The sequence below is a fragment of the Trachinotus anak genome, unplaced genomic scaffold (assembly GCF_046630095.1).
Source record: "Trachinotus anak isolate AG129_WGS33_773 ecotype Australia unplaced genomic scaffold, CSIRO_AGI_Tana_v1 ptg000003l, whole genome shotgun sequence".
Classification (NCBI taxonomy): Eukaryota; Metazoa; Chordata; class Actinopteri; order Carangiformes; family Carangidae; genus Trachinotus; species Trachinotus anak.
This window is the reverse complement of record NW_027273854.1, coordinates 23,638,409-23,665,436: the sequence shown is the minus strand read 5'-3', so window position 1 is coordinate 23,665,436 and position 27,028 is coordinate 23,638,409. Positions and strand designations below refer to the sequence as shown.

The 27,028-nt window shown below is 39.8% G+C and overlaps 1 protein-coding gene across 10 annotated transcripts in view; it reads left to right on the top strand.

Annotated features, from left to right (window-relative positions):
* The window catches only part of LOC139618633 (thyroid hormone receptor alpha), a 108,994-nt gene extending 82,426 nt beyond the window's left edge, over positions 1-26,568 (top strand). For 8 of the 10 annotated variants that reach the window (XM_071474734.1, XM_071474737.1, XM_071474732.1 and 5 more), the window contains 7 exons: positions 2,781-2,842; positions 4,409-4,530; positions 7,182-7,329; positions 9,765-9,970; positions 14,032-14,178; positions 16,971-17,229; positions 19,466-26,568. In XM_071474734.1, coding sequence (XP_071330835.1) covers positions 2,781-2,842; positions 4,409-4,530; positions 7,182-7,329; positions 9,765-9,970; positions 14,032-14,178; positions 16,971-17,229; positions 19,466-19,716 — 1,195 coding nt within the window. In that variant the 3' untranslated portion in view covers positions 19,717-26,568. The remainder of the gene's footprint in view (positions 1-2,780; positions 2,843-4,408; positions 4,531-7,181; positions 7,330-9,764; positions 9,971-14,031; positions 14,179-16,970; positions 17,230-19,465) is intronic. The other 2 variants (XM_071474739.1, XM_071474741.1) reach the window with 1 other exon arrangement.
* The last annotated feature ends 460 nt before the right edge of the window (positions 26,569-27,028 follow it).

Genomic DNA, 27,028 nt, shown 5'->3' with positions numbered 1-27,028 from the left:
CCTGCGTGGGTATATGTCTGCGTCTATTTCTGTGTGTTGACAGTGGGTGTGCGCCACCGCTGGCATCTATATCTTGAGCCACATGTTTGCAACAGATCAGGTGTTGTGTGGCCTCGCTGTTTTTACACACTTTTATTAATCTTGACTTCAACACAGTAATCCACAAATTGCATTTCCAGTGATTATCACATTAAAGTGCTTTAATCTAATAATAAGTTATTTCAGAAGTTTGGACTTATCAAATAAAACAAATAATCTAATTATTCACATGATGCTTATAACATTTTACAAATTTAATTGTTGCTATCATTCTTTTTGCTTAAGTGATTAGTAGGGAAACTCCCTCAGAGCAGTACATCATGTTCATTTTCTGAGATTTAACATGGTGCCTTATCAGTGCAGTAGGGGGTCTGTAGTGTGACAGTCAGCTGATATTAATGTTCCCCTTTTATTTGTTTTTTTTTTTTTTTTTTTTTTTTTTTTTGCTGTGGAGGTTGAAATACATGTTAATGCCCCCCCCCCCCCCCGCCGCTTCTTCTCTCCTTCAACCCCCAGCATCCTCCATCTGATGATCTTTCAGCTGATGCCCTCAGGACAGAGCTATAGACTGGCTCCTTGTTGCAACTGTAACACAGCGTGGTTATTTATAGCCATTATTAGAGTCTTTATGTATTTATAGCGCCATTCAAATGAACTACATTTTGACGCTGACAAGTGCAACACTCTGCTGCTTTAAAGCTGCACGAGTCAATATTTTCAATAATAACAATTGATCAGATAACTATGTGAAATGGGAAAGGTGTCAGGTCTTTTCTACTTTTACCTTCTTCAAAAGCAAAAAAAATAAATAAACATGTAATTAATTGATTAAACAATGCATTTGTTTTCTCCAACGGAAGCTATAAGCTCTAGCATGTTTGGCAAAGTAGTTCACTTCCTAGAGAGGTAACCCTGGAAATATTAAAAATCATCCTCACATGACATGTACAGCCAAACCAGGAAGTTCACATTAGCTTGATTAGCTAGCTGATATTTATCTGATAATTGGCGTTTCAACCGACAGACTTTATGGTCATTGGCTACAAATGATAACCACTGATTTTGAAAATTGTCATGATTTTGAGTCACCACTGTAATCACTGTGAAATGCATGGATTAAAAAATTGAATTATTGGCTGAACATGCATAAACAAAGTTCCAGCTGGATACTGGACAACTGTTTGCTGACATATTCACAGTTTCAAAAAAATGTTGATAATATGTCAGATGCGACATTTGCAGGTTGTTCTGGTGCCTTGAAACATGAATGTATTCAGCTGGATTGCAGCTTCCATTGACCTAGGGCTCAGAGCCAAAAACGTGTTTGCAGAAATGGACACCAGCATTGATGAGTCCTATAGATTTGAGTATTTCCCTCTTGTGGTATAGCATATGGTGGACATAGATCTGTGCCATAAAATGACGTTTATTGAAGATTTTCTATGTTTTTAACAGATGCAGACATGATTGTGTCTTTTCTGTCAGCAGCTCACCACACAGTGATGGTTTCCCACAGTGTCACTGCCTGACCATGTGCACAGCAATAAAATTAATAAGTCTGCTTGACCGTGAAGAGCTGAAAGAACCGAGAAAGAGACGTCAGAGGATTTTTTTTTTTTTCTTTTTTTTTTGGTTGGAAGAGCAAAGTGGATTTGACAGCCAGTGGGGGGGGGGGAGTGGGGGGGGGGGGGGGGGGCAGTGTTACCTAATACTGCTGATGGAAGTTTAGGGAGGAGAGGAGAGAGTTGGGGGGGGGACTCGAAGGAAAGAAAGAGGGAGCAGACAGAAAGATGGAGGGAGTAACCAAAGTAGGAGGGACAGGGGGAGAGAGAGAGATTTTATGGAGGAGAGAGGGGAAACAGGAATGGGAGGGGTGTGGAGCAAACAGCTAGACATTGGGGTAGAGGATGGTAATCCAAATCTGCTGCCACGAGCAAATGCAGACTCCATCCTGTGAGAGTGAGAAAAGAGGAAGATAGAGAATTACAGAAAGAGATAGGAGGTGGGGAGGAGATGAGTGAAGGAATTATGTTTAATGTGGAGTATGTGTGTAGTCCACATATGTGCAGAGTGTGTGCATACGTGTTGATACACACATGCAGCAGCTCTTAGATGTAGATATGATTCATTCATTCATTTCTGAGTGTTTCATACAGACACTAACGTTACAAGATTGATTAGTCTTTTTATAACATATTTTTTAAATGGGCTTTTTTAATGTACAAAACAGTATTTAGGCATAAGGGGAAATGAATCCACAAAGAGGAGAGAACTGCTCAGACATTGTTCCAGACAAGCTGTGTGGAGGTGACTCCTCCTCAGCCAAGCAAACTTAAATTGTGCACAAGCCACCTGACACAAGTCCCTTCGTTTTCAGGACTAGATATTTCCTCTTTTTTAGTTTGTTATCAGAAGTGTGACTGTCTGTAAGCAGTCACATATTGGCCATCAATGGTTCCAACATTATTAAAGTGGGCAGTTACTCAACTGAGAGGAAAAGTCAGAGAGTCTCCAAAGTCAGAGGGATATATTGTCTCTAAACCATGAATGGTAACAACGCCATCCTTAGAGCTGTGTAGGAAATGGGTTAAAACGTGAAGGTGTCTCCTTGGGCTCGGGGTAAATGTAATTGGCATTTCTCACTTCTTGTATTATTAAATGTTCGCTCTCTTAATAACAAAAAAAAAAAACATGACACTGACACTCTCCCTCTCTCATCTTCCCCCTCTCTCCTCTCCCAGGTGGCCAGATGTGCCGAAGAGAAAGAGGAAGAACAGCCAATGTTCAGTGAAGAGTATGTCAGGTAAGGCTTCATCATCTCTGCCTTCGCCTCTTCGTGTTTTGTCACCTCCAAACAAACAAGTACACACAGGTTTCTGTGAAGCTGTTCAGTTGTTGGATGTGCTTCAGGATTTGGTCAGTGTTCAGTGTAGCCCAGCATCTCTCTGCAGCGAGCTCTCTGTCTGAAGTGACGCACTATTAATTCATATTATATCCCAGCATGAATCACCTGGACACACAGCTCTGTTTCATTTGTATTTTTCAATGCTTCTTGAAGCTAAATGTCGTCTTAAACTTTAGTGAAAATCTTCACAGCGCATAATGGAGAATAAGCGCTCAAGGGAAAAGCATGTGTAACACCAGTTACTGTGGACAATTGGCAAAAAAAACAGTATTTTGTCCTCTTAAAGTTCTGGGAATTATACTAAAAAATGCCCTAAAGAGACAATTTTGGAGTGAAAAAAAAGTTCTTAGAAGGATTTAACCTACATCTGCCCCATGTTTTTTCTTGGCTGTGTTATGATGATACATAAAAAGGAAATACATAAAATTAGTTGTTTGATTTGTTTTAATTTAGGCATTTTCAATCTTACCAGGGTGCAGATATCTAAGATCCTACAAAACTACAGGGACTATTTTAATAGAAAAGACATTTTATATATTTGCTATATTATTACAGTTTTTACTTTTATTTTTCACTGAGGTCCTTTTAACAGCTTAATAAATATTATATATATCAATACAGATATATATATATATATATAATATCTGTATTGTGCAGACAGGAGCTTTCAAATCTCTTGCTCAGCCCTGTAGATCTACTTTTTCAGTTGTATGAGAAGATCTACTCAGTAAATCCCTCTCCCATGGAGTTCTCTTTAGCTTCACAAATACCTCTTAAGCATGCGTGTGTGTTTTTGAGAATACAAGCAACTGTGACAGGGACATGTGTGTGTCAAGGTGTGTGTGCAGGTGGAGAGAGTGCTATGGACAAATTCATGTCCGTGTTCTTCAGAAACTACCAGGGGCCTGTCCGAGCATGCTCAGATGACTGTCAGTCCTTGTGCAACGGCATGACAGCTTAGAGGTTAGAGTTTAAAGAGAGTAAGGGCACACACATACTGTGAGCGTGAGCTAAAAGGATCAAGAGGCTAAAAGAGACATTTCTCCTCTCAAGAGAAATAAATGAACAAATGAAAAGTCACAATGAAAAGCATCTTTTATGAATTCTGGGAATGTGACTGTAAAACCTCATAAGCTGTGCGTGCAGTAAAGGCTGCCAGTCTTATATACTGTGTGTTCCATCCTGTATCACAGTCTCTTGGGGCCCCAAGCTTCGTTGAGGCCCCTGTGATAACACTCAGCCCCTTCCTCCCTCTCCTCCTTCACTCCTCCTTCTCCGTCATCTTCTCCTTCTTCATCACTACCGCTCTCTCTTCTCTTCCTCTCTGGTCCCACTCATCTCAACCTTCCTTCATCACCCTCACTTCATCACCCTTCCTCACCGTCTTCCTTGATTGCACTCGTTGTTCACCCCTCTCTCATTCCATCCTGTCTTCCGCCTCAACCTCCTCCTCCTCTCCTATAGCTCTTAGCGTCTCTGTTCCAGGGTATATCCCCAGTTACCTGGAGAAGGATGAGCCATGTGTGGTGTGTGGGGACAAAGCGACCGGCTACCACTACCGTTGCATCACCTGCGAGGGTTGCAAGGTACAGTAGAGCATCTCCCATTTACTTAAATGATCTTTAAAACAAGAGAGCAGAGCAGGTGAAAGTGGTTTGCTAAACCGCTCCCATGAATAGTAATTGTCCAATTATAGTTTAGTAACTGTAACCACATCGTGGAACTGACCAACTGGAATCAAAATCCTTTACAACAATGGTTAAATTCTGGCTAAGAGCAAACCAGAACTGTACCCATTTCTAGGTAATTGCATCTGTTGTTAGTTCATTTTGTTTGACTATTTATCTGCTTATGGTGCCATTGTTTGTCTCTTTTTAGACTGTGCATCTCTATATTTTAGATAATTCTATGATTTTATCAATTGTGTTGTCTCTATTCATCACAATCAATGAATTCCAATATATTATTTTACTCTACTTATATATCTGTAGTGTATTGTAGTTTTATGATGGTGAAAATTGACTGTTTTGGTTGAATTGTACATGTTAAAGCCCGACTAGGGACAGGAGTCGGCAATTAACAATAGCTATAAACTCTTTGTCCAGCACATTACTTTCATGCCCTGTTTTGGAACTATGTTAAATTGCATTGTCCCTATCAAATAAATTTGGTTTTGGCATTTGGCTTAGTTTTTTTCCAAGTGTTAAAGTGGTGTGCGTGAAGCTGTCGTAATAGAAATGCATCAAACATCAAGAGTTTGGATGGATTTTACTGTTTCCAAAACCAAAAACACAAGAGCAGTATAAAAAATTGAAGTTTGTGTTTATCTGCATTCGTTCTCATGCCTGGTTTACCTACCTGTCTAGATACAGTAAAGAGCTCAGCTTTGTCCTTCCCTATTAGATTTGAGGCAAACCCCAGACAAACTTAGGTTATGTTCACATTACATTCCTTAAAGTATTTTCTCTTTAAAACTGAAACAAGAAAATATCAAAAATAAAACACACAGTAAATCAAAAAAAAGCTAAGCAGCTAAACAGAGTTACACAAGAATAAGAATTAATTTTTTTGTTATATTATTGATAGGGCTAACGAGCTCTACACATCTAGAAAGATGCTTGTTTGTTTCCATGTCTGTGACACAGATCAACATCTGGGGAGGATGCTAACTTTTGCCAGGGAAACACATCTTTAGTCTCAGTATCATTAGCATCATTTTAGCACAATATCATGTAGGTAGCATTCAAGCACATATTTAAGACTACTTCACACTGTTCTCAGTTTAAAAGCAGGAGCTTGAAATATTAAAAGTGAGTCATAGACAGTGTTTTCAAGCAGCTCGTGGAGCTAACGTTAGCTTAATTAGCTAGCTAGCTACAGAGCTGTGATAAGATCACAAACATGATTTTAATATGTAGTTTTTCTCATTGACTCTTCTCATGTCCATTATTTGAAAACTACTGTCACATTACTACAGTTTGAGCCTTTCTTTGAGTCCTTCTCTGGCTTGTGTTCTCAAGTTTTAACAAACATAGTCAGTTGGTACCACCATGAGCTAGTCGCGCTCCTATTGTCTGTTGTTTTTGTACAAAATAGTCAAGCTGAAGATGTGAGAAGCTGTTAAGTCAGTAGTAAACTTTATATTTCAGCCATATGAATCTGCATATGAATATTCCAGATAAGTAAGCTGGTTGAAAAGCTGTTTGGATGTGACCTTAAAGTTTTCCTGAGGCGCTTACGGGATTGGATCTGGTTTGGCTCTGGCTCTGACTGGACGTGGTAAATCTGGCTCTAAAATGATAGCTGACAGCAGCCCAGGAAGGAGGCATTTTCAACTCTGACGGCGGCAACAGAGGCCATGGCAAAATTAGATTGTAAATGCCTGCCGTCATCTGACTGACCTTAGACATAGTGCAGGAGTGTTTGCATGTTTGCTAAGCTTCGTGTATTGTTGTGGCTAACTGAATTTTCCTGGTTAATTTATCCAGTTAAAGGCTCCAAGAACAGTGTTTGCGTTCGATAAGATGTTGGTTTGTAGTTATTAGGTTATCTAACTAAAGCTAAATGTTACTGTTAATGAGTTCAGTTGGCTGTACTCATGTGGGGAATAAGGTATACTGAAATCCCACTGTATAGCTAAATAGCAGAAACAAACCTTGTTTTCCTTCAGGAGATACGCAGAAGTTTTATTGTATGGGTATTGTATTATCATCGTTGAGCATGCTTTATGGATTTGAACAAGGATGGAGTTCAGGGACCCTCAGGGGTCCCCAGTAAAAATGGGGATTATTTTCCACCCATAAGTAGCACAGTCATAGGTTTCAAACACTTTCTATAATAAAACATTTCAAAGCAAAAATCACTTCAGATGGGAGACCCTGGACACAATCCTATCAAATAGGGGTGTGAGGTCTATTTTGTGTCAGTTTTGGGGTCATTGATGTGAAAAAGTTTGAGAACCACTGTTGTATAAAAGTGGTTACTGAGAGATGTGTAGTCATGCCATCACTTCATTACTGAACCATTCTTGATAAGCAAGGCCCTTTGATCACCAGCCTGCCATGTGATGTGACCCATTCAATGCTCTTCTTTTATGCTATCAAAACTGCTGTTATCAATGGCTATGGAGTTATAAATGTCCCTCAATCACTGATTTTTTTTTTTTTTTTGTGCTTTATTCCCTTCTCTCCTTTCTCTGTCTTTCCTTCTCTTTCTTGATTTCCTTTCCTCTTTCCAGGGTTTCTTCCGCAGGACCATCCAGAAAAACCTCCATCCGTCTTACTCCTGTAAATATGAAGGCTGCTGCATCATTGACAAGATCACCCGCAACCAGTGCCAGCTGTGCCGCTTCAAGAAGTGCATCTCTGTGGGCATGGCCATGGACTGTGAGTTATTCATGTATTCTTACCACTACTAGGATTTAAAAAGAAATCCATGGGATTAAGGCTACTACTCTCACTATGCAACTGTAGAAAACTTATTTTATGCACAGAGCAGAACCCTAACCCTAACCCTACTGACTTTGATGATCTCCCAACATTTCCTCTAGTATTACCATGAGATTGACATTTTTACTTTTAAGTGAAATATCTTGACAACTGTTTGATGAATTGCTGTGAACTTTGGTGCACACGATCACATTTGCTTAAAGAATTGAGATTATACTTTGTGTTTCATGCTAATTAGCAAATGTTAGCATGATGACACGTTCATGAACATGGTGTAAACGGTTCCTCCATTAGCACGTTAGCAGCCTCCCTGTGAGCACGTAAGCATGCTGATGCCTCAAGCACATCTTCAAATGATATGGCCAGTTAGCAAATGTCATCATGCTAACATGCTTAACGTTGTCAAATTTATACCTGCTTTGCATTGTCATTGTTTGGTAGATCCCCATTAGCTTTTGCATAGCAGCAGCTACTCTTTCTGGGGTCCATACAGTTTTAACTGATTGTGAGCATGTGAGCATATGAGTATGTTAGCATTAGCATTTAGCTCAAAGCACTGCTGTGCCCTAAGTACAGCGTCACTGAATTGCTAATATGACTGTAGGAGTTCTACTCTGTATAAAGATTCTCAGCACTTGTGGCTATTTTTAGATAAAAAAAAATATTACTGTGCAGCCTTGGTAGCACAAGTTACATCAAGTCAGAGCAATGAGCACATTGGGCCACATTTGTCTGTATTTTGTGTATTCACAGATGAACACACACAGATTACTGCACTGCCTTGCGGTCTTACTAGTTACAAAGATGAATAACAGAGTGCAGACACACACTCACATACACACACATACTCACCAACGTCATCTCGTTTCATGTTGGCACTGATATTAATTTATTGGTACATCTGCTCCTGTGGATAAAGGAAATGGTTTCCTATCCTCAGGATATTTTGATGAAAATGTACAGAACATCTGGACTTCACTTGCAGCACGCTGCACTTACATTATGTTGCTTGAATTTAATGTGCTGTAGCAGCAGTGGTCCTTGAAACTTCTGTGCTGTAATTTGTTGCTGCGGAGGCCTGCTAACTAATAAACAGATAACCAAGCAACTTCAGACATAATAAATACAACAATCACATATATAACAGCTTTTGAGTGACAGATCTTATGCAGATCTTATCACAACCACGACTGCAGACATCATGGAGGGACAATGAAGAATACAATAAACAGAAAGAGTAACAACATATATGATGCAACAAAAACTAGACAGGATTGTTTGTGGAGGTCTGTTCAGTACTGTTGTAAGAACTGCAGTGATATTTCTGAGCATCATGTACACAGCCTCGTGCACAGTTTATACAATAGTTCTTCTGCCAACACAAATATTATAAAACAGCCAAGTAAAATCCTTTCTATCTTTCTGGTATTCAGTGTTCATCTGACACTTACTTCTACTCCCTTTCAATATTCCATTTACAGTTTTGAAGGTCATCCAGCTTCAGTGCTGAGAATATTAAAAATCTAGTAACCTTTCTTTTAGACTCTTCTGTTATTCCATTGTCAAATTGAAACTAAATTACTCAAAGTCACACGTTGAGTCCACGTTTCTGCCAGAAATGTGAGGTTGAGATGATTCGTTTTTGGCTGGACCAGCCACAGCCTGACTGACTGAGTGAGTGATAGAGTTACACCTTTTGTCGACCAAGTGTTGGGCTTTTTCCCACTGGCTGTTGTTTTTTCAAAATGATTTAGCACAAACAGTTTCTATTACATCATCAGGAGGTGGATCCACAAACTTTTTCAACTACTGTATTTCCTCATTTACTTCAACTGCAGAACATAACAGGTCTTTATTTCTAATTCTCTCTGATATCTATTGTTGTTCATACCGGTTTTTAGTATGAAACCTTGGTTTTGTCTGTTCCCATTCCCTCCTTTTTAAAGTTACTGCATTACGCTTTAAAACAAACTCAACACTTCCTGTAACCATTTACAGGAATTAAAAGCCCTGTCATGTTTAGGTGGAGAGAAAACCTTTATTTCTTATGCTGCTCAGCGTGTTAGCTTTTTCAGTGTAAGCATGTCAGCATGCTGACGTTAGCAAATACAGCCTTACAGAGCTGCTAACATGGCTGTAGACTTTTTTTTTCAAGCAACAAAAGACACGGCAGCACAGGAGAACAACGTCAACACAACATAATCTTTGTTCAGCACCAACAAAGCAAAAAAAAAGGTGCAATTAAACTTAACATTGATTCAGAGAGATAAACAGATGAATAAAAAGCAAATAGAAAAAAAAAGAGAAAGTGATTATTGAACTTCCTTGTATTAATTCAGTTAATTATTCTCTCCTCCTATCCCACCATTCAGTGGTGTTAGATGAGACGAAGCGTGTGGCCAAGCGGCGTCTGATCGAGGAGAATCGAGAGAAACGGAAGAGAGAGGAGATGGTGCGGACGCTGCAGATGAGGCCAGAGCCAGACACGGCAGAGTGGGAGCTGATCAGGATGGCAACCGAGGCTCACCGGCACACCAACGCCCAGGGCTCCAGCTGGAAACAGAAGCGCAAGTTCCTGGTGAGTTTCCAGTTTTGAGGGCATAGAGCACTCTTTTATGTGGAATAATGACCAGAAATGTTTCACAAGTTTCTAGCAGTGGTGTTTTCAATGCAGGGTTTACAGTTTGCAGAGTTTTGGATCATGCTGGCCTCTATCCCTGTTGTTCCTCTAACAGGAAATTCTGTTTTTAATCTCTCCTACCATCACATTTCATAAAATACTCCTTGACAGCATCAAGTTTAATTTGCAGCAGAAAGTGGTTCAGACACTTGAATGGGCTTTAGATTCTCAGACACTTTCATCAGAGGTTTTCAAATAAGCAGAAGAGCAGGAGGAGAGGCAAAGTTCCTGCATCAGATAAAACTACTAGGTGCTGATGTCCTTAAAACAAGGTGATGTGAGTTATTGAGCTTGAGCAGCTGGTTTGTTCCCCTCTCCAACACAGTCGCAATTGCAGCAGCAGCTGTGACATACAGCTGATGGTACAAGGCAGTTTAAAACCCTTATCAGCCTTAGACCCTTTGTATTCTTTTTCAATAGTCACAACAAATCTGAACACACAAACACGATGCACATGTTTTTGGACTCAAGGATAGAATTATCTCCACACATTGTAAATAAACCTCCGTAAATCTTCTTAGAAATCATAGAAAAAAGAAGCTTCTTGGAACAGCCAAACTTGCCAGATAATGGTCATGTTTTTAAGTTTTAAGTTCACTGTCAAGGTAATCCGTGTCTGTAGACACATGGGTACAAACAGTTACTGCTAATAGCTAATCTGATAGATTTTATTGGTGCCAATTTGTCAAAATGTAAACAAATATAGGCAAAAATAGTTCAGTGTTAAACTTTAAAACCGTTGCTGTAAAAAGTTGAGGCCAATTTCTCCAGTTTTGGTTGTAGGGCTGCATTTTAATGTATACATCATGGAAACGAAAGCACTGGGATGAAAAACTATCAGGCTCATCTCCCCACTGTCTTTTGATCTCTGTATGGCCTCTAACTAATCCAAGAAAAGTAATTAATTATGTCACATTTTCATTAACAGGCATCTAAATCTTAATTACACTTGTTGAATCCATCAGTCAGATTTTTATTAATTGCTTGCAGCTCTTTTATGTAGCTCGTTATTCCAAAACCTTTGGTATGTTGAAAGTTGTTTCCACTTCAAAAGTCAAGCTAACACATGAAAGAAGGCAACTTCTTTTCATTTTCAAAAGGAACAGTCTCGACAGCGATCCTTTTCATCAGCAACTCACTCTGTGACGTCCCAGGTGACCAATGCCACGTGCAGACACACGTGTCTACGCTGCCGATGGTTACCTTGAGACAAAGGTCAGATGACAGTTACCAGGCAACTATCCAATGAAGGCAAAGATGGGTTTACAGTTGAATATGGTTTTTGAAGGTCTGCTGAAAAAATTGCTCGAGGGGGGGCAGTTCAAGGTGAACAAAGAGGAAGAGGAAGGCCCAGAAGAAAAGAGATGATTCCATGTTTGGGTGCAAGTGACAGCAGGCAAAGCAATAAGAGCAGGGATAGATACAGATACTGTCCACTGTTACTTTGGACTGGCTCTGGAAAAACACGTAATAATTAGGGCTGTCAGCGTTAACGCGTTTATCGTGATGAGATTAAGGACCGAGCATAACATGTTTTTTTTTTTTTAATCGTTTTAATCGCTGCCACCAAAGATTCTTTATTTTACACCGTCACTGCTGCTGTTACCACAGATTCTACAGCACTACGTTCTAGAAATTGATAACTCAATTATCAGACATCTTCATAATTACACGTTGGACATGCTAACGTTAGCTTCTAGTTCAGACAGACTGACGGTTATGTGTTGTTGAGCAAGAGAAAACAGTTCTGAAATGCAAAATAATAGAATTGTGATCATGTGATCAAACATGCGATTAATCATGATTAACTATTGAAATTCAGTGATTAATCACAAATAAGAAAAATGTATCATTTTATAGCCATAGTAATAATCCTGCTACATGTACATTCAGTAAAAATCACAGTAACTTCAATGTGATTTATAAGTGCTGGGCATAGACTGTATATAAAGATTTCTGAGGAACAGTTTTGAAGCTCAGAGTGAGCTGCTCCACCTTTGCCATCTCGACAGTGCCTGACTCCACCTAACTCCCAGATAATCCAGAAATGGGTAAAGAGGTGGGGCATGTGTGGAGCTGAGACTTCGGTGAATGGTGGTTTGGGGGAAGCATACGCTCACCCAGCTGTCACTCAGAGCCACCACGCCCTCAATTGTGCATAACTTTAAGCTTTACTAAAATTTAAACAGGTGAGTTCTATAAAGATTCACTCCTGTGCAGTTGTCATGAAGGAGGAAATTAGCAACAGAGACCAGTACTGTTTTTGTACCAAGCTGTAAACATGTTTATTTCTGCTGTAGATTTTCAGCATAGTAACATGAACTCATTTTTGCAGCCAGCTTCAAGTGTCCATGTGAAGAACTGCAGTCTTTGGTACTTGGCATGTTGGCTTCATCTTTCAGCCCCGGAGGTTGCTGTTTGGTGCTGAACAGTCAGTATCTCAAACCTGCACTCCTGCAAGTTGACACTGAAGACATCACTGACATTTTTTTTAAACAATGTGACGTGCAGTATTGTGCATGAAGATGATAAATTTAGATTTTGGTGACCCAAAAAACATCAGAAGAACAACTGTTGTTTTATGATGGCTTCCCACCCAGCATGCATTATTTTCAGTCTGGTGTCTAGTGCTGGAAATTCAAACACTGCAGCTACTGGCATTTGAAGGACTTTTATAAGAAAATCAGTGCAGATTCAAACAGAAAAAATCTCATACTTTTATGCATTTTTATAGAAAAACAAGTCCAAACATCAGCCACATCAGCAACAAATTTGAAAGGACACATTGAGGTGAAGCACTTAACCAGTCTGGCTAATTATCTGTGAGTGAATCATGTTCACAAGAAATCATTAGGAAAGGAAACCATGAGCCAGCAGCTGCAAAGTTTCTCCACAGCATATGCACATAAAACATATACGCACGTTGGTTTTTCTTGACTTTTTAAAGTAATCTCTGTCTGTGATGCTATAGTATTATATAGTAATGTGGCAATGATTGGGGAGCTGGGGATGAATGGATGAATTGAGGAGGAGGTTCTGCTGGGGAAAAAAAAACAAACTCTTAGCAGTTCATTTGTAGCACTTTAATATGACTGCAGCCAGTATAGCTTTGTAAATTCTTCTCCATAATCTTGTAAATTCTGACAGTTGGTTTCATCCAGATATCCTGCCGATGAAGTTTCCCTCTAGTGATCAATAAAGTCTCTCTATCCATGTGTGGCCTAAAGCTGTTTCCTGTTTGTTATAGCTCTCAGGTTCCTGTTTTATCAGAGCAGCACAGAGATCAGCTGTGTGGCTATGAATGGAAACCTGTGCACTGTTGGCAGCGTTCTCAGAGATAATTAGATAACCTCTTACCTCAGCCTTGTTGCACTAATTAGAAAAGACTGCTAAATGCCTTTCAATTTGTGATCCACCATGTGTTTGTGTCTAATCACACTTTGACCTCCAAAGACTATTGTCCGCTGTATTTAGGTCTTTTTGACTAAGTAGATTAAGCTTTTAGAAGCACTGCTAAAATGCCTTGCAAACTTATTTATTCTGACCAGCAACGGTGTTATAGACCTGCATTCAATTTGACATTCACATGTCGTTTTCAAGTACAGGCCAGTACAGTACCCTGGTCTTCTGTCTACTGCCTACTGTCTTTTATAGAGTAGTGGTATTTAAATTGGTTCCAGACTGTTGCCACATGAGTCTCCACATGGCATGAGTCAATATTTTGAGCTCTTTACAAGTCTGTAAACCTTTTAAAGAGCAGTGCTTTAAAATTTCAGGTTTCTCTTCTCTCAGTCAACGCAGCAACATCAATTATGGCAAGTTTCTTAGTCCACAGTTATGGGAAAACCTGTAAAACGTAGAGACTGTAAAACCACAGGTTTTATCAGCAAACTCGCTCACATGCATTTCCTTCTTAAACAACGAATTGTTTCGTTACCAGTGTGATTTTTTGTTTCCAGCCGGACGATATCGGCCAGGGTCCCATGGTTCCCACTTCCGACGGTGATAAAGTGGACCTCGAAGCCTTCAGCGAGTTCACCAAGATCATGACCCCCGCCATAACGCGCGTTGTCGACTTTGCCAAGAAGTTGCCCATGTTCTCAGAGGTGGGTTCAGTGGGTGGAGTGCATGTATTTAAATCTGTTTTACACTCAAACACATTTGTGGGTTCCAGTCTCTCATCAGGCACAGTACATGGTAGTTTAAAAACTAGATGAAGTCTTTCATTCAGAGTGTCTCATAGTATTACTGCTTATATTTTTGGCATGGGTTGCCTTGTGCCCAGGTAGCAAAATAAATCCAGCCGACACTTGAGCCACATAATTGTTTTCTTCTGGCCCAGAACACGCCCAGATGTGGCCCTGATACAGCATGATAGTCAGATTCTGCTTTCACATATTGACCAATTCAGGCACACACACTTAGAAAGCCTTGTGGCTGTCAGACAGGATAACAGCAGGAATCTGCTCAGATCAGTATGTGGGCCAGACTCGGACTGAGGACCCAGGCATATGTTGGGCCAGAAGTTTTATTTTACTATCTGGGTACGCACTCAGTCCTAAAATAATGTAAACCACATGATTTCCTCTGCACCATACCATTTTGTTCAGAAAACATACCAAATATCAGAAGATTATCATTTAGCCATTCGCTAAACCCATCCTAGCATCCCAGCAACTGTAGTCATGACATTAGGACATTACACTTCATATTACGCAGTGTGTGTGTGTGTGTGTGTGGTTGTAATAATGGAGATATAGTATCTGAAGAGTTTTAGAGGGTGGTGTCTTTTCTTAGCCTTTAAAATCAGTTTTAACATAAGCTTTGATTGTTAGCATGTACAGCTAACTAGCTTGCTACAGTAAACTAACTCACAGTTACTTCCACAGCTAAGGAGTCATTAGCAAACTACAGTTTTTGGGGTAAAGTTATTTTTCCCTTTCATCATTCGTTGCCATTATGTAGTATTCCCTCACTGTGTGGTAACAGGCCTGTATGCTACGTAGCGTAGCATCTCAGCCCTGCTCTCTGGTTTGGGGAAGTTATTAATACTCCAGCAAACTCAGCCAAAACTCTGATCTTACATTTCCCCTCCATACTTACAATACGAGGACTGCAATCAAAGAACAATTCTTTTTTTTATTTATAAGTCCTCTATGTTGATCATCAGCTACGTGAACTGTTAAGTTTCGCCTCGACCTTTAGCACAATATCGTGGATGCAGCCGCTAAGTTCAACACCTCTTTTACAATATTCTTGTTTTTAAATCAAGCAGAAACATGAAAAGTCAGCCTTTCACTTTGTTTTCATCCAACTTGTGGCACTAATGTTAGCTTAATTAGCATTCAAGCTAACACTGTTAGCTATTGTTATTTTAGCTAGAAAAATCTGTGATTATCAGGTAGAAGTCTGCTTCTTCTGCGGCTGTCAGAAATCCAAGTCCCATTGTTTTAAAAATGAATTAGAATTAGTGGTGGTAAATAGGTCTGCATGCAATAGATACTACATTATGAAACATTCGTTGTAAAATAATTTTTTTTTTTTTTTAAAATAAAGTTTTTAAAGGCATACTAAATACTAAAAATATACATAGAAATAAAAGGCAGAAATTAAATATAGTGCACTAGGTAGAAAAAAAAAGATTTTGGACACAGCTTCTGTTTGACTTTTTACCATAATGTGAGCTTCTGCTTGTCAGCTGTTATTAAATAATCAATCATCAGTTATCACTGTCTCTCTCTCTCTCTGTGTCTCTCTGGATGATGTGATGACTCTCCACTCACTGGCATGTTGGCTCTGCATGAGTGAGTGTGTGTGTCCTCGCGTGTGTGTTCCACCTAATGGAGCACAGTCTTCTTTTATTGTAGGAGCTTTTTGGTTACATAAAATGTTGCAGGCAACCCTTCACACACACAATCCTGTCTGCACAGATGCAATTCAACATAATGATGTTGGTGGTTGAAGAAAAGTTATGATGCCACATCTTACTATACATTTCAAAGGCAGATATTTCTTTAGGTCCGTTCTTTAGTTTTACCTCTTTAGCAGTTTTGCCTTTTGCTGGTGGTTGATTAATATAATGTTTGCATATTTCATCAGTTAGATAAATAAAGTAACCAAATAACCAAATACCTCACCAAAATACCTCCTGTGCCAGTTAGTGATTGTTACATTCAACTGCATTTTCCACTAGTATTCACAAGTATTGGAGAAATCATTAGTATAACTTAAGGCAACTTCCAGAGTTTTCATTATTATTATTGTTATTATTATTATTATTACTATTATTATTATTTATATTATTATTTGTTCCCTTGGGGAGCTGCACAACAAGCTATAAATGCGACATTAACAGTAACATATTCACTTTAATAAAGTTGTTAAAGGTAATTATTCACACATCCAGTAACATTAGCAGAGCAACATTAGCATTCAGTAAGAGTGAACCTAATATATCTATGCAGTCAGACCCCTTTTAGATTTGCTTTGGTCTGTGCTAACTCCTGAGAAGAATATATGGCTCTTTAGCTGGAAATGCCCCACTATGTTAGCTAGTCGCTAACTTTTTGAGTTGATAATACAGAAAGATGCTAAAACACTCTGTAGAGCTGAGGGGAACTACAGAGTCGGGTGATAATTTATAACAATGAGCAACCCCTTTCAAATTAAACATAGTTATTCAATCCATTCCTAATATTGATTAATGCAGCTTATTTTAACACAGAAATATGTTGCTACCCATAATATGAGCTGAATTGATTCAATTTTTCACTTACTGTTACTGTACTATTATAAGCCATCACCTGCTTTTCAAATCGTTTTAGATAGAAATTCTTTCTATGATCATGTCATTTCCTGTCATATTATTTCCTCACATGTTGTTGTGGTGTTTCCCCAGCTGCCTTGTGAAGACCAGATCATCTTGCTGAAGGGCTGCTGCATGGAGATCATGTCGCTGCGCGCTGCTGTACGCTACGATCCCGAAAGCGAGACGCTGACGCTAAACGGTGAGATGGCAGTGAAACGTGAGCAGCTGAAGAACGGCGGGTTGGGCGTGGTGTCGGACGCCATCTTCGATTTGGGCAAGAGCCTGGCTCAGTTTAACCTGGATGACTCGGAGGTGGCGCTGATGCAGGCCGTGCTGCTCATGAGCTCAGGTGAGGAATAAGTAAAGACTTTGATATAAATATATATGATCTTAATATTTAAACTGATTTCATTTTCCTAATCGTGTTGCTATTACTTCTGGTGTTATGACATGTGTAATAGTAGAAGTTCTAATCTTAGTATGTAGTTTGTCCCATTCTCACCTCACTGCTTTACAACAGAAGGCTTATTCTGTTTTTCCAGTATCTTGAATAAAAGATACTGGCAAAAACAGAGTAAAAAATTCAATAAGTGACACATAAATAACACAACAGCTGAAGGCTGTGCTGCTTCACATCTCCTGACTGGCTCAGACAATTCACTCTTTAGACTTCCCAAATAAACATGAGGAATTTTTCTATGCTCCAGTGTCTTAAGTTCTGTAAGAACAAGGAGTCACATGTCTCGCCACATCAAAGGGGAACTCCCCAAGTTTTACACATCCAGATCATTTCACTACACAGCCTGTGACAGCAGTTGTATAATTTCTTCAGTGACTCTGGAAGAGCTTTAAGCTGTCTAACAAGTCTGAGAAAATAAGATCATCACATCACATTTAATTCTACTTTGAGTGGAAATTAGCCAATTAGCTATTTTTAACAATTACAAATAATTTCAAATTATCTGTTGATAATTACTACAATTATAACCATTTTTCACAAAAGTTGTTAAAATTCTAAATATTATAAATATTTTATTTTATTGATTAATACATTTTGTTTGAAGTCATGGGATATTCTACTGTATATTCTCTTTGGAACTGGTTAATTATATCTATAGGATTAAAACTGATTTACTTTATCTAAATGTGACCAGTTACTATCACATGTCTGTGTTTGACCAAGTTTGACAGACTGTGATAGAAAGAGGCAAATATCAGAGTGGGACATAAACAATCCACACAGTTGTATTAGCATGAATACAGTAAGGTGTAAAATATCATTCACAGTCTTCCTATCCTGAACTATCTGAATGAGAATAATCTTGTCTAATCTGCCTTTGATCCTTTCAATGCACAAACTCCTGAACAGTCAGTGATAGAAACAGTAGATGACAGATAATGACAGGATACACCCTGAAAAAAAATCTCATTTCATCAGCAGACAAGGGAAGGATCTACACAAGACTGATTGATTGGCAAGTAAATCAGAAAATCTGAAAAACACATATCTTGTAGTTCACACCTGTCTCTAGAATTACTGCTGCTCAGCATCAGCATCACTGGATCCAAGTGAAGTCGCTATCAGCTTTTTGACTGCGGCTGCTCACTGCTGCCAGTCTTCTCCCTGGATCAGGTGTTTGGATTGGCCCTTCTCATCCTTTCTGGATCAGGTTCCTCCTTTTGTGAACCTGTGAAGACCTTTAGTAGACATGTCCAAAGCTGCACCACAGCATCTGGATCAGAGTTTAACCCAATCCGGCTATCTTTTTAATGGATTTGTATCAACTGAATAAAGTCAGTTTTATTTATATTCCTTTCATGTTCACATTAGCCAACTCTTCACACAAATTACAAAAAGACATTTCTACCTGTTGCTTAGGGGTTAAGATGCTGTCTGTCGCCAAGTTTCCATCCAAATTTAACCAAATTTACCAAAAATTGGTCAAATAAAAAATGAAGTAATACATGTATCTAAATTGCTGTATAATTGCTTTATTTCCTACACAAATAAAGTTTGTTGTTGTTGTTATTATTATTATTATGCTAATTTATTACTATTATGTTTCCATGCATTGCTGTTGTAGATAAATTGTGCATGGTGTTAATTTCAGGAAGGTTACAGCCTCCACTCATCGCTCCACACCGATCCCATGTATTTTCTCTCCAGTGGGAGCATCTGTGGATGTTTAAGTCACATGTGTCATGTAGATGATGATTTATTTATGGTCTCTGTGTCAGTTGCATTTTGTCGAATTTTGCTCTTATCAATGCACAAGCTTTTCCACCTCATTCAAGCATAAAATCTTATTTATCGTATTTCAAGTTTCTTTCTTTTTGTCCCCGATGGTCTTTGATGTATCTCTCTCACCCTCATTTCCTGTTTTGCTTCTGTCTGTAATAAAGGCATGAAGTTGGTCTGAAAAAGGAAAAAAAAGGTTCTTTTTTTTTCTATCGTTGTTCCATTTATTTCATTAAAAAAACTTGCTATTTCACATTATATACTGTAATTCTAGGATGTCATGATGTAGAAAGTTCCAAGATGGAAATGTTGCATAAATGAACCTGTCTCCTGTTTATCGCTCCAGACCGTTCAGGGCTGACCAGCGTGGAGAAAATCGAGCAGTGCCAGGAGGCCTACCTGCTGGCGTTCGAGCACTACATCAACTACCGCAAGCACAACATTCCCCACTTCTGGCCCAAGCTGCTGATGAAGGTGACGGACCTGCGCATGATTGGGGCGTGCCACGCCAGCCGCTTCCTCCACATGAAGGTGGAATGTCCCAACGAACTCTTCCCCCCACTCTTCCTGGAGGTCTTCGAGGACCAGGAAGTGTGATTTTTATGGCGCCCCCTAAAAGAACCCTCGACACATAAGGCAAGAAATTTGGGGTGGCAGCAGAGGAGGTGTGTGGGAAGAACAAGTGGAAAATAAAAAACTGGATTTTTTTTTTTTTTTGCAGTGGGAACAGACCCTTTTACTTTGTTTTTTTTTGTCCTTTTTTTTTTTTTTTATTATTAAACACCCACAAGACCCACCACCTGCCACCAGCAAACACACACATCAGCATCACCAGGGAGAAACACATTGACAATCTGGCTCTGCTTTTGTCATTCAGAGAGGATCACACATTCATAGATGATCACAGATTTAAATTGCAAACATACTGCCATGAACTTAGAGTATCTCTATATGCAAACACAGTCTCATCACATTAACTCCTTTTGCACCTGTGAGGACAAACAGCTGTACTCTGGTCCTGTGACTAATGCAACCTGAGGAGCTTGGTTACGGCTCTTCTCCATCCACACCCACCTCTCACCTCAGAGAAGTGTATTGTTTTTGGTTTTTTTTTATCTCTGGGACCTGACCATTAGCTCCTCAGACAGCCCCCACCCCTTCCACCAACCCACCCCCCCCTTACATCTCTTTAACTGCAATGGCGACCGACCTCCGTCACACCCCCTCAGTCTGCCGAGGCCCTGTGAGTGTTTGTCAACCTACCTCCCTCACGTACTGACCTCTCTATCTCTCTCTGTCTGTACCACACACACACACAAAGTACATGCACAAAATACACCCCTACAATTTTACCTCATACCATGTGAAATGTATTTCCTCATTTATTGTGTGGGTGGTGGTAGTCTAACCAAGCTCACTCACCTGTTAGTGTTCGAGGTCACAGTGGGAACACTTTTTATGAAGCCTTTAGCCATAATGTATTATTTATACACACATACCTGTGTGACACAACAGTCGCTGTGTGAATTATTATGTCTCAGATATAAAATAACAGGTGTGTTAATAATAAATTGAAGGGTGTAAGATGGTATGAACATCATGATGCTTTCTGTGAACAGACTGATTAGAGAGTTGGGCTACAAAGAAGAAGAAGAAGCAACAGTGTTTTGATATGTGGGAGTTTTGTGTCATAGAATAAGTTGTTTGCTTCAGCAATAGTTCAACATATTTGAAAATAGAGTTATTCACTTTCTTGTCAAGAGTAGCCAGTAGCCAGTTAGCTTAGCACAAAGACTGGAAATGTGGAGGCTAGCTGTTTCTCAGACTTTGTGCTAAGATAAGCTAAGCTAAGCTAACACCTTCTGGCTTCTGGCTTTAGCTGAATTTGAAACGGACAGATAGGACACAGAAAGATAGGAGAGTTGTCTCAGTCTTCTGATCAACTCACAGCAAGAAAGCATATAAGCATATTTTCGTAAAATGTCAAACATGGGTCCAGAATAAAATATTTCAACTATTAGATTAGTTGCTATTAAATCCCCCCTGAGGATGAACTGTCATGTCTTTTCCAGTACTTTGGTTTATGGCTGAATACCTTCATAACAAATTCCCATCAGCCTCAGCTGTGCTTAGTGTCTCGAACTGATTAGCGAATGTTAGCATGCTAAGACAAACACATTAAACTAAATATGTTGGACATAGCAAACTAGCAGGTAAAGCATGTTCACTTGTAGTGATAATAACAGATGGTGGAGGAGAACAAAACAGAGCATAAAAAAAGAAAGAAAAAGACTCCAAATAAATACAAATGTTGCTAAGTAGCTAGGTTTGTTAGTAGGTAACTGTTAGCTAACAGGTTCTTTCAGTGTTGTTATCATAGCTTGTTTTCCCAGCACATGCCTCATTCAGTATGTTTACAGAAAGCACTGATTCACTCACTATTCACATCTTAAACCTGTTCTTGTAAAATTGAGACTTGAACCTGTAAAAATAATTGCTGTTGTATTTTTCTGATTATGAGCATTTTCAGAGTGAACTGTATTAGAGCTGCAGGCTACATAGAAAGTGTTTCCACTTTTATTTTACAGTGTCACCCACTGTACTTAAAATAGTTATGTAAATTATTTATATTCACAAAACTTCATTGAAATGAATTAAATAATACATATATATATATATATATATATATATATATATATATATATATATATATATATATAGCTAGAATACCTCTCTGACACATACCTCTTGTTTTTAGTACCTCACACACATACATACACAGTACACTCACACCCATTCAGTTTTTTTGTTTTTTTTAATGTATTACCTCAGTTGCTTTGTTGCTCATCTCTTCTTCCTCCCAAATAACCACTGGGCTGCACAGCACTTCCTGCCTCCGTGTGTGTGTGTGTGTGTGTGTGCCTGTGTCTTTTCACTGGAGTCCTGCCCCATTAATCGTACCATAGCCCCTCCTCCTCACCTCCCTGCTGTCTTGTGATAGGTTCAGTGCTAGCAGATGGTAGTGGTGGGAGGGGATGCTGTCACTTACCTCTGCAGGCCTCCCCCTGTCAGCCTGTACCTGTTTCAAGTCCCGCCTGAAACTGACAGATTCTACCTCACCTCTCATCTCAGTGCAGCTGCCCCTCTGTCTGCAACACTAAACATGCATGCACACGTATATAAATATATACAGACGGGTGATGAATTCAAGGGAAAACCTGTAGAAATGAGTGCAGAAACATAACGAATGCACACAGATGCAGTGTACCAAGCAGTGATCATCCAGTCGTGTTCTGTGGCAGGAATAAAAACGCTAAGCACATCCAGCTGATGCTAATTTAGTATCAAGATGAAGAAGAGGAAAAGATCTGAGAGACTTTGAAAGAGGGTTCAGTGTTTGGGCATGGATTCAGCTTCAGTCACAAAGATGCTCAACTGGGTGTTTTTCAAATAGGAAAAGTGACAAAAGATGAGTTTGAAAAAGTCATCTGAGTTCAACCCAGTTGAACACCGATGGGAGATTTTGGATTGACGTGTTAGACAGCGCTCTCTACCACCGTCATCAAAACACCAAAAGAGGGACTATCTTTGGAAAAGTCACAGAGACGTGTCGAATCAATGCCAGTTAGCATTGAAGCTGGTGTGGTAGCACATGGTGGCCCAACACCTTACCAAGACACTTCATGTTTGTTTTTCCTTTCATTTGTTGCCCGTCTGTATACATACATCTGATGCACAACCGGGTTGCCAACATGGACCCAGTGAGTGTGCCGCTCCACCAACAGTGTACAGCAGGTCTTTTAAACGGACCATGGATCAACATTTGACAGCTGACATGGCAGACTTTGTAATTTTCTCCCCTTTTTTTTCTTTTTTATCACACACCGCATGGGACCAACAGTCGCTTTGGAGTCTGTTTTTATTAAGGAATCTGAAAAGACAAAAGAGGGCAGGGGTGAATTTGTGACACTGCAGCGTGCCGATTGAACTGCAGATGAAGCCATTTGGGCCCGACTGGCTCAGGCCAACGGACCATGTGGGTGGTGACTGGGAGGTAAAGAAACAACTGAGTCAGCAGTATTTGCCTGTGGATATGGTTTCATCCTGGCCGAGGGGAGGAAAAACAGCGAGCGAGCAACTGTGGCGGGTAGCGATGTGACTCAGGACAAGCTGATAGCGAACCGCCACACAAAATGGACTTTTTTTCTCGCAGCTACAGATCATCTTCAGATTCTTCCCTCGCTGTCACAGCAGAAATGGACACGGGGCCATTTAAAAGACTTTCTGAGCAACTGTCCTATCCCAGAGACTTTCAATATGAATTAATCACTGCTGAAATAAACTCCACCAACCACATCCCAACTTGCCATCCACTACAAATAACTATCAGGTTTTTTTCTGTTGCACTAAAACCACAATGTCTGTATCCCTAAGTAGACCTTCTTTATCCCCTTCCCCAACATCTTCCCTGCTCCTGCCTGTCTTTAGCAGTCTTAATGATATTCTATAAAATATGTCACACACACACACACACATAGAAACGCACACAGCCCATTATCTCATCTCTTGATTACCTGTTGAAACCAATAAGGACTGTGACATGGCCTTTAGGTGCCGCCACTCTCAGTGTTCCTAATCTACGTTGCAGGGTATTTAAATAGAACCATAAGCGCTGATTATACAGGGATATAAACACGCAGCAGCAGCAGCAGCAGCACACACAGCAATAGGACGATCAAGCAGTACAGTGTCACACCCACCGTCTCCAGGTCTGCTGTGTTTTGTACCGTACTCTGCTCACTATCACTGTGAATGAAAGCCATGTTGCAATGGGTAATGGTTCAGACAAGGATCTGCTGTCTTAGTAATTCTGTCATGTTCATGTGCCTCACAGAGGCCGGTAATGCAAATACACTCTATACAGTTATATTGAATTATTTATATATACATAAACATATATATATATATATATATATATATATATATATAATAGAAAAGCTATTATTATATGTGGCATTAGTGCTACCAGTGGCTGAATTTATGCTCCCAGCTCAAATCAGATGAGTCTGTCTGACCAGTCATATAGCAGAGTTTAGCCACCTGTACTAATATCTGTGAAATAATATTTATGAAGTGTTTTCAACGGACATCATAATGTATTATGATGCTTGTTTGCCTTGTGGTGATCACCAACTAACCTTGATAGTTTACCCACCTTTTGCATACCTCTACATCACTTCATAGAGCACAAGAAGTACCTTAAATAGAGATATGTTGGTCCTGTCTCGGGACTGCAAGGATGAGATCAGGTCTTGTCTTCATAGTTAACATGAACTGAGATTTAGATTTGAGCTGGCAGCACAGCCCCTCTCTCTCTCTCTCTCTCTCTCTTTCTCTCTCTCTCTCTCAGCCAAATGATCACTGGAGAAATCCTCCCCCTGTCCTTTAAAAACAATGCACACCAGCACCACAGAGCACACTGCCTTCAGTCATGATCAGTTGCACCAGCATAGCAGAGAGACAGACCAATCGTCAGTGACCATCCTCTTCACCAAAAAGCAATTTTACCTGGACATGGATGTTAGTTATCATAATCAGATCAAACCTGGTCTATCAGTAGTGTAGATTTTAATGAACTAGATTGAAAACTGGGTGTGGACAGAATATTAATTTGCTGTCTACAGTATATGACCTTGGTTGTCATAGTGGCAACACAACCAGGTACACATGGCCAGCTTGAGATGCTGGACCAAACTAAATGCATGGACCTGTATGGCTTCATTACCTCTGTACAGTGCATTCATGAGAGAAGACGTTATGAAACTTTCTTCTTCTCCTACAAGATACTGTGCTACAGACACTACTAGTCATAAGCTTTAAAACACCCCCGTTCTTCCAGTTCAATTTCAGTGAATGACCTTAAAAGGTACAAAGGTAAGCAGTAAAACCTCCCACCAACCACCTACCCAAGGTAAAATATCGTGTAGACTGGTGTTTTCAGGGATTAAGAAATTGGTTAACCTCCAGTTTTCCTGCAGCAATGGAAGTAAATGAAGCCTTGGAGGTTAATGCAAACAATTCCTGCAGGTTGATGAGCTACAAACCTTCTGTCTGTACAAAGGCAGAGCTGGAACAATCTGTGTTGCTACACCCTCTGGTGCATTATTCGGATAATACTGAACTGCAGGAAGTAGGACGGCATGTTGCTGTCAGAATGGTGGGAAAAAGACAAGTAACAAAAGAAGACAGGCTGGTTGGTCTGAGGTTCAGCCTACAGCAAGATAATGAGCCAAAACATCAGAGGAAAAGAGCCAGACAATAGCATCACATGATGAAGAGCAGCACAGTCTCCAGACTTAAATCTCACGGGGCTGGTTTTGGTTGAACTGGATAGAAGCTGAAAGTATGTGCAACACATTTGTGGGAACTTTTGCAACAGTGTTGAGGCGAACTTTCTAAACAATGTTTCATTTCCATTGTAGAAAGAACATCTCGAGTGTGATCAGCTGCAGGAAAAAATTAGACCGAATTTAGTCTTATTTAGTTTTATTTTTTTTCTGTGCTTGAATTTCAGAAACACAAGACATCACGCTGTAAATGTCAGGAACAACTGGAAAAACTGAGGTGTTGTAAAACTTTTGATAGTGTATCTAAATTCATAATAATTAATGGATTTGCGCTGCATGTTTGACATGGACTGGGTGCTGATGCACAAGGCAATTTTGCAGCCAAAACCAAATCAATATGCCTCCCAATGAAAGCGCCAGAGTCCCTTTTTTTTCTCGTGCCTATAAAGCGCTGTTTTACAAGAGCAGCAACAGCTGAGGCACTTTAAAAAGTTGTGCTCTGTATCACTACCCTGTCATGTTCCACACTTCCTCGCCAAACTGCAAAACGAACTGAACAGACTCCATCTTATCGGCACAGAATTGTGTTTTTTCTCTCTCTCTCTGTCTCTTAGATTCAAGTTAGGGTTATGTTACGTTTACAATGAACTAAAATGTGAACTTGATGCTAAGCTCTGCCGCTGCAACATGGCACAAAACTCAACCACTCTGAAGCAGTTCAACTCTCTTGCAACTTGTTTTCCGCAAATAAACTACTTCTACTACTTTTATTACTTACCCAGGGAAACATCATTTCCCTCCTCCTCACGTCTCTTTTCCAGTCCTGCCACCTCCTCTCCGTCCCCAAATATTCCCGTTCTGCTCTCCTGTTTTTTCGATCTTGCGTCCCCAGTCCCAGTCCCCTCTCTATTTATTTCACTCTGTCCTCTTAGCGTGCACCTCCTTCTTCCCGTCCCACGCTCACAGAAACCTACCCCAACTCATCCTAGCTCTTTGGCGGAGAAAGACGACAATCCCTGCAGGAATATGTCCACATGTGGAATGTAAAATACAGAAATTGTACGATTAAAGACACGGTGTGAAGTCCCACACTCATATTGTTTTTGATGTTGTTGATGTTGCTTTTGTTGTGCACCAAGTGTTTGTTGTTCTGCTTATTCTAGGGTGGATGAGTTCGCAGGTGGGGTTAAAACCCAAATCATGTGTCAGACTGCTACTGAAAAGTCTCTTTTTATAAAATATGGTATGGTTATGAAAGCGTTGTGGTGTGAGGACTGGAAGCCCTGAACGAAGCAAAGCAAGACATGAAGTGATTTTGTTTTGGATAGAGAAAAGGCTGTTTTTCTATGATTAATCTTTGATGTCATTATTAATTTGCATCTGATTTTCTTGGTAAGTGAATGTCTGTCTATCTGTGTTGATGCTTTACTGTGAGAAAATGGCTGTATATGCACTTTCAGACCATCATTGGTGCAGTGGTGTCTAGTGCTCAAATGTCACCCAAGGGTCAGGGTTCAGTTCACCATCAGTTCAGCTAATTGAAAAATAATATCCCTGAAACA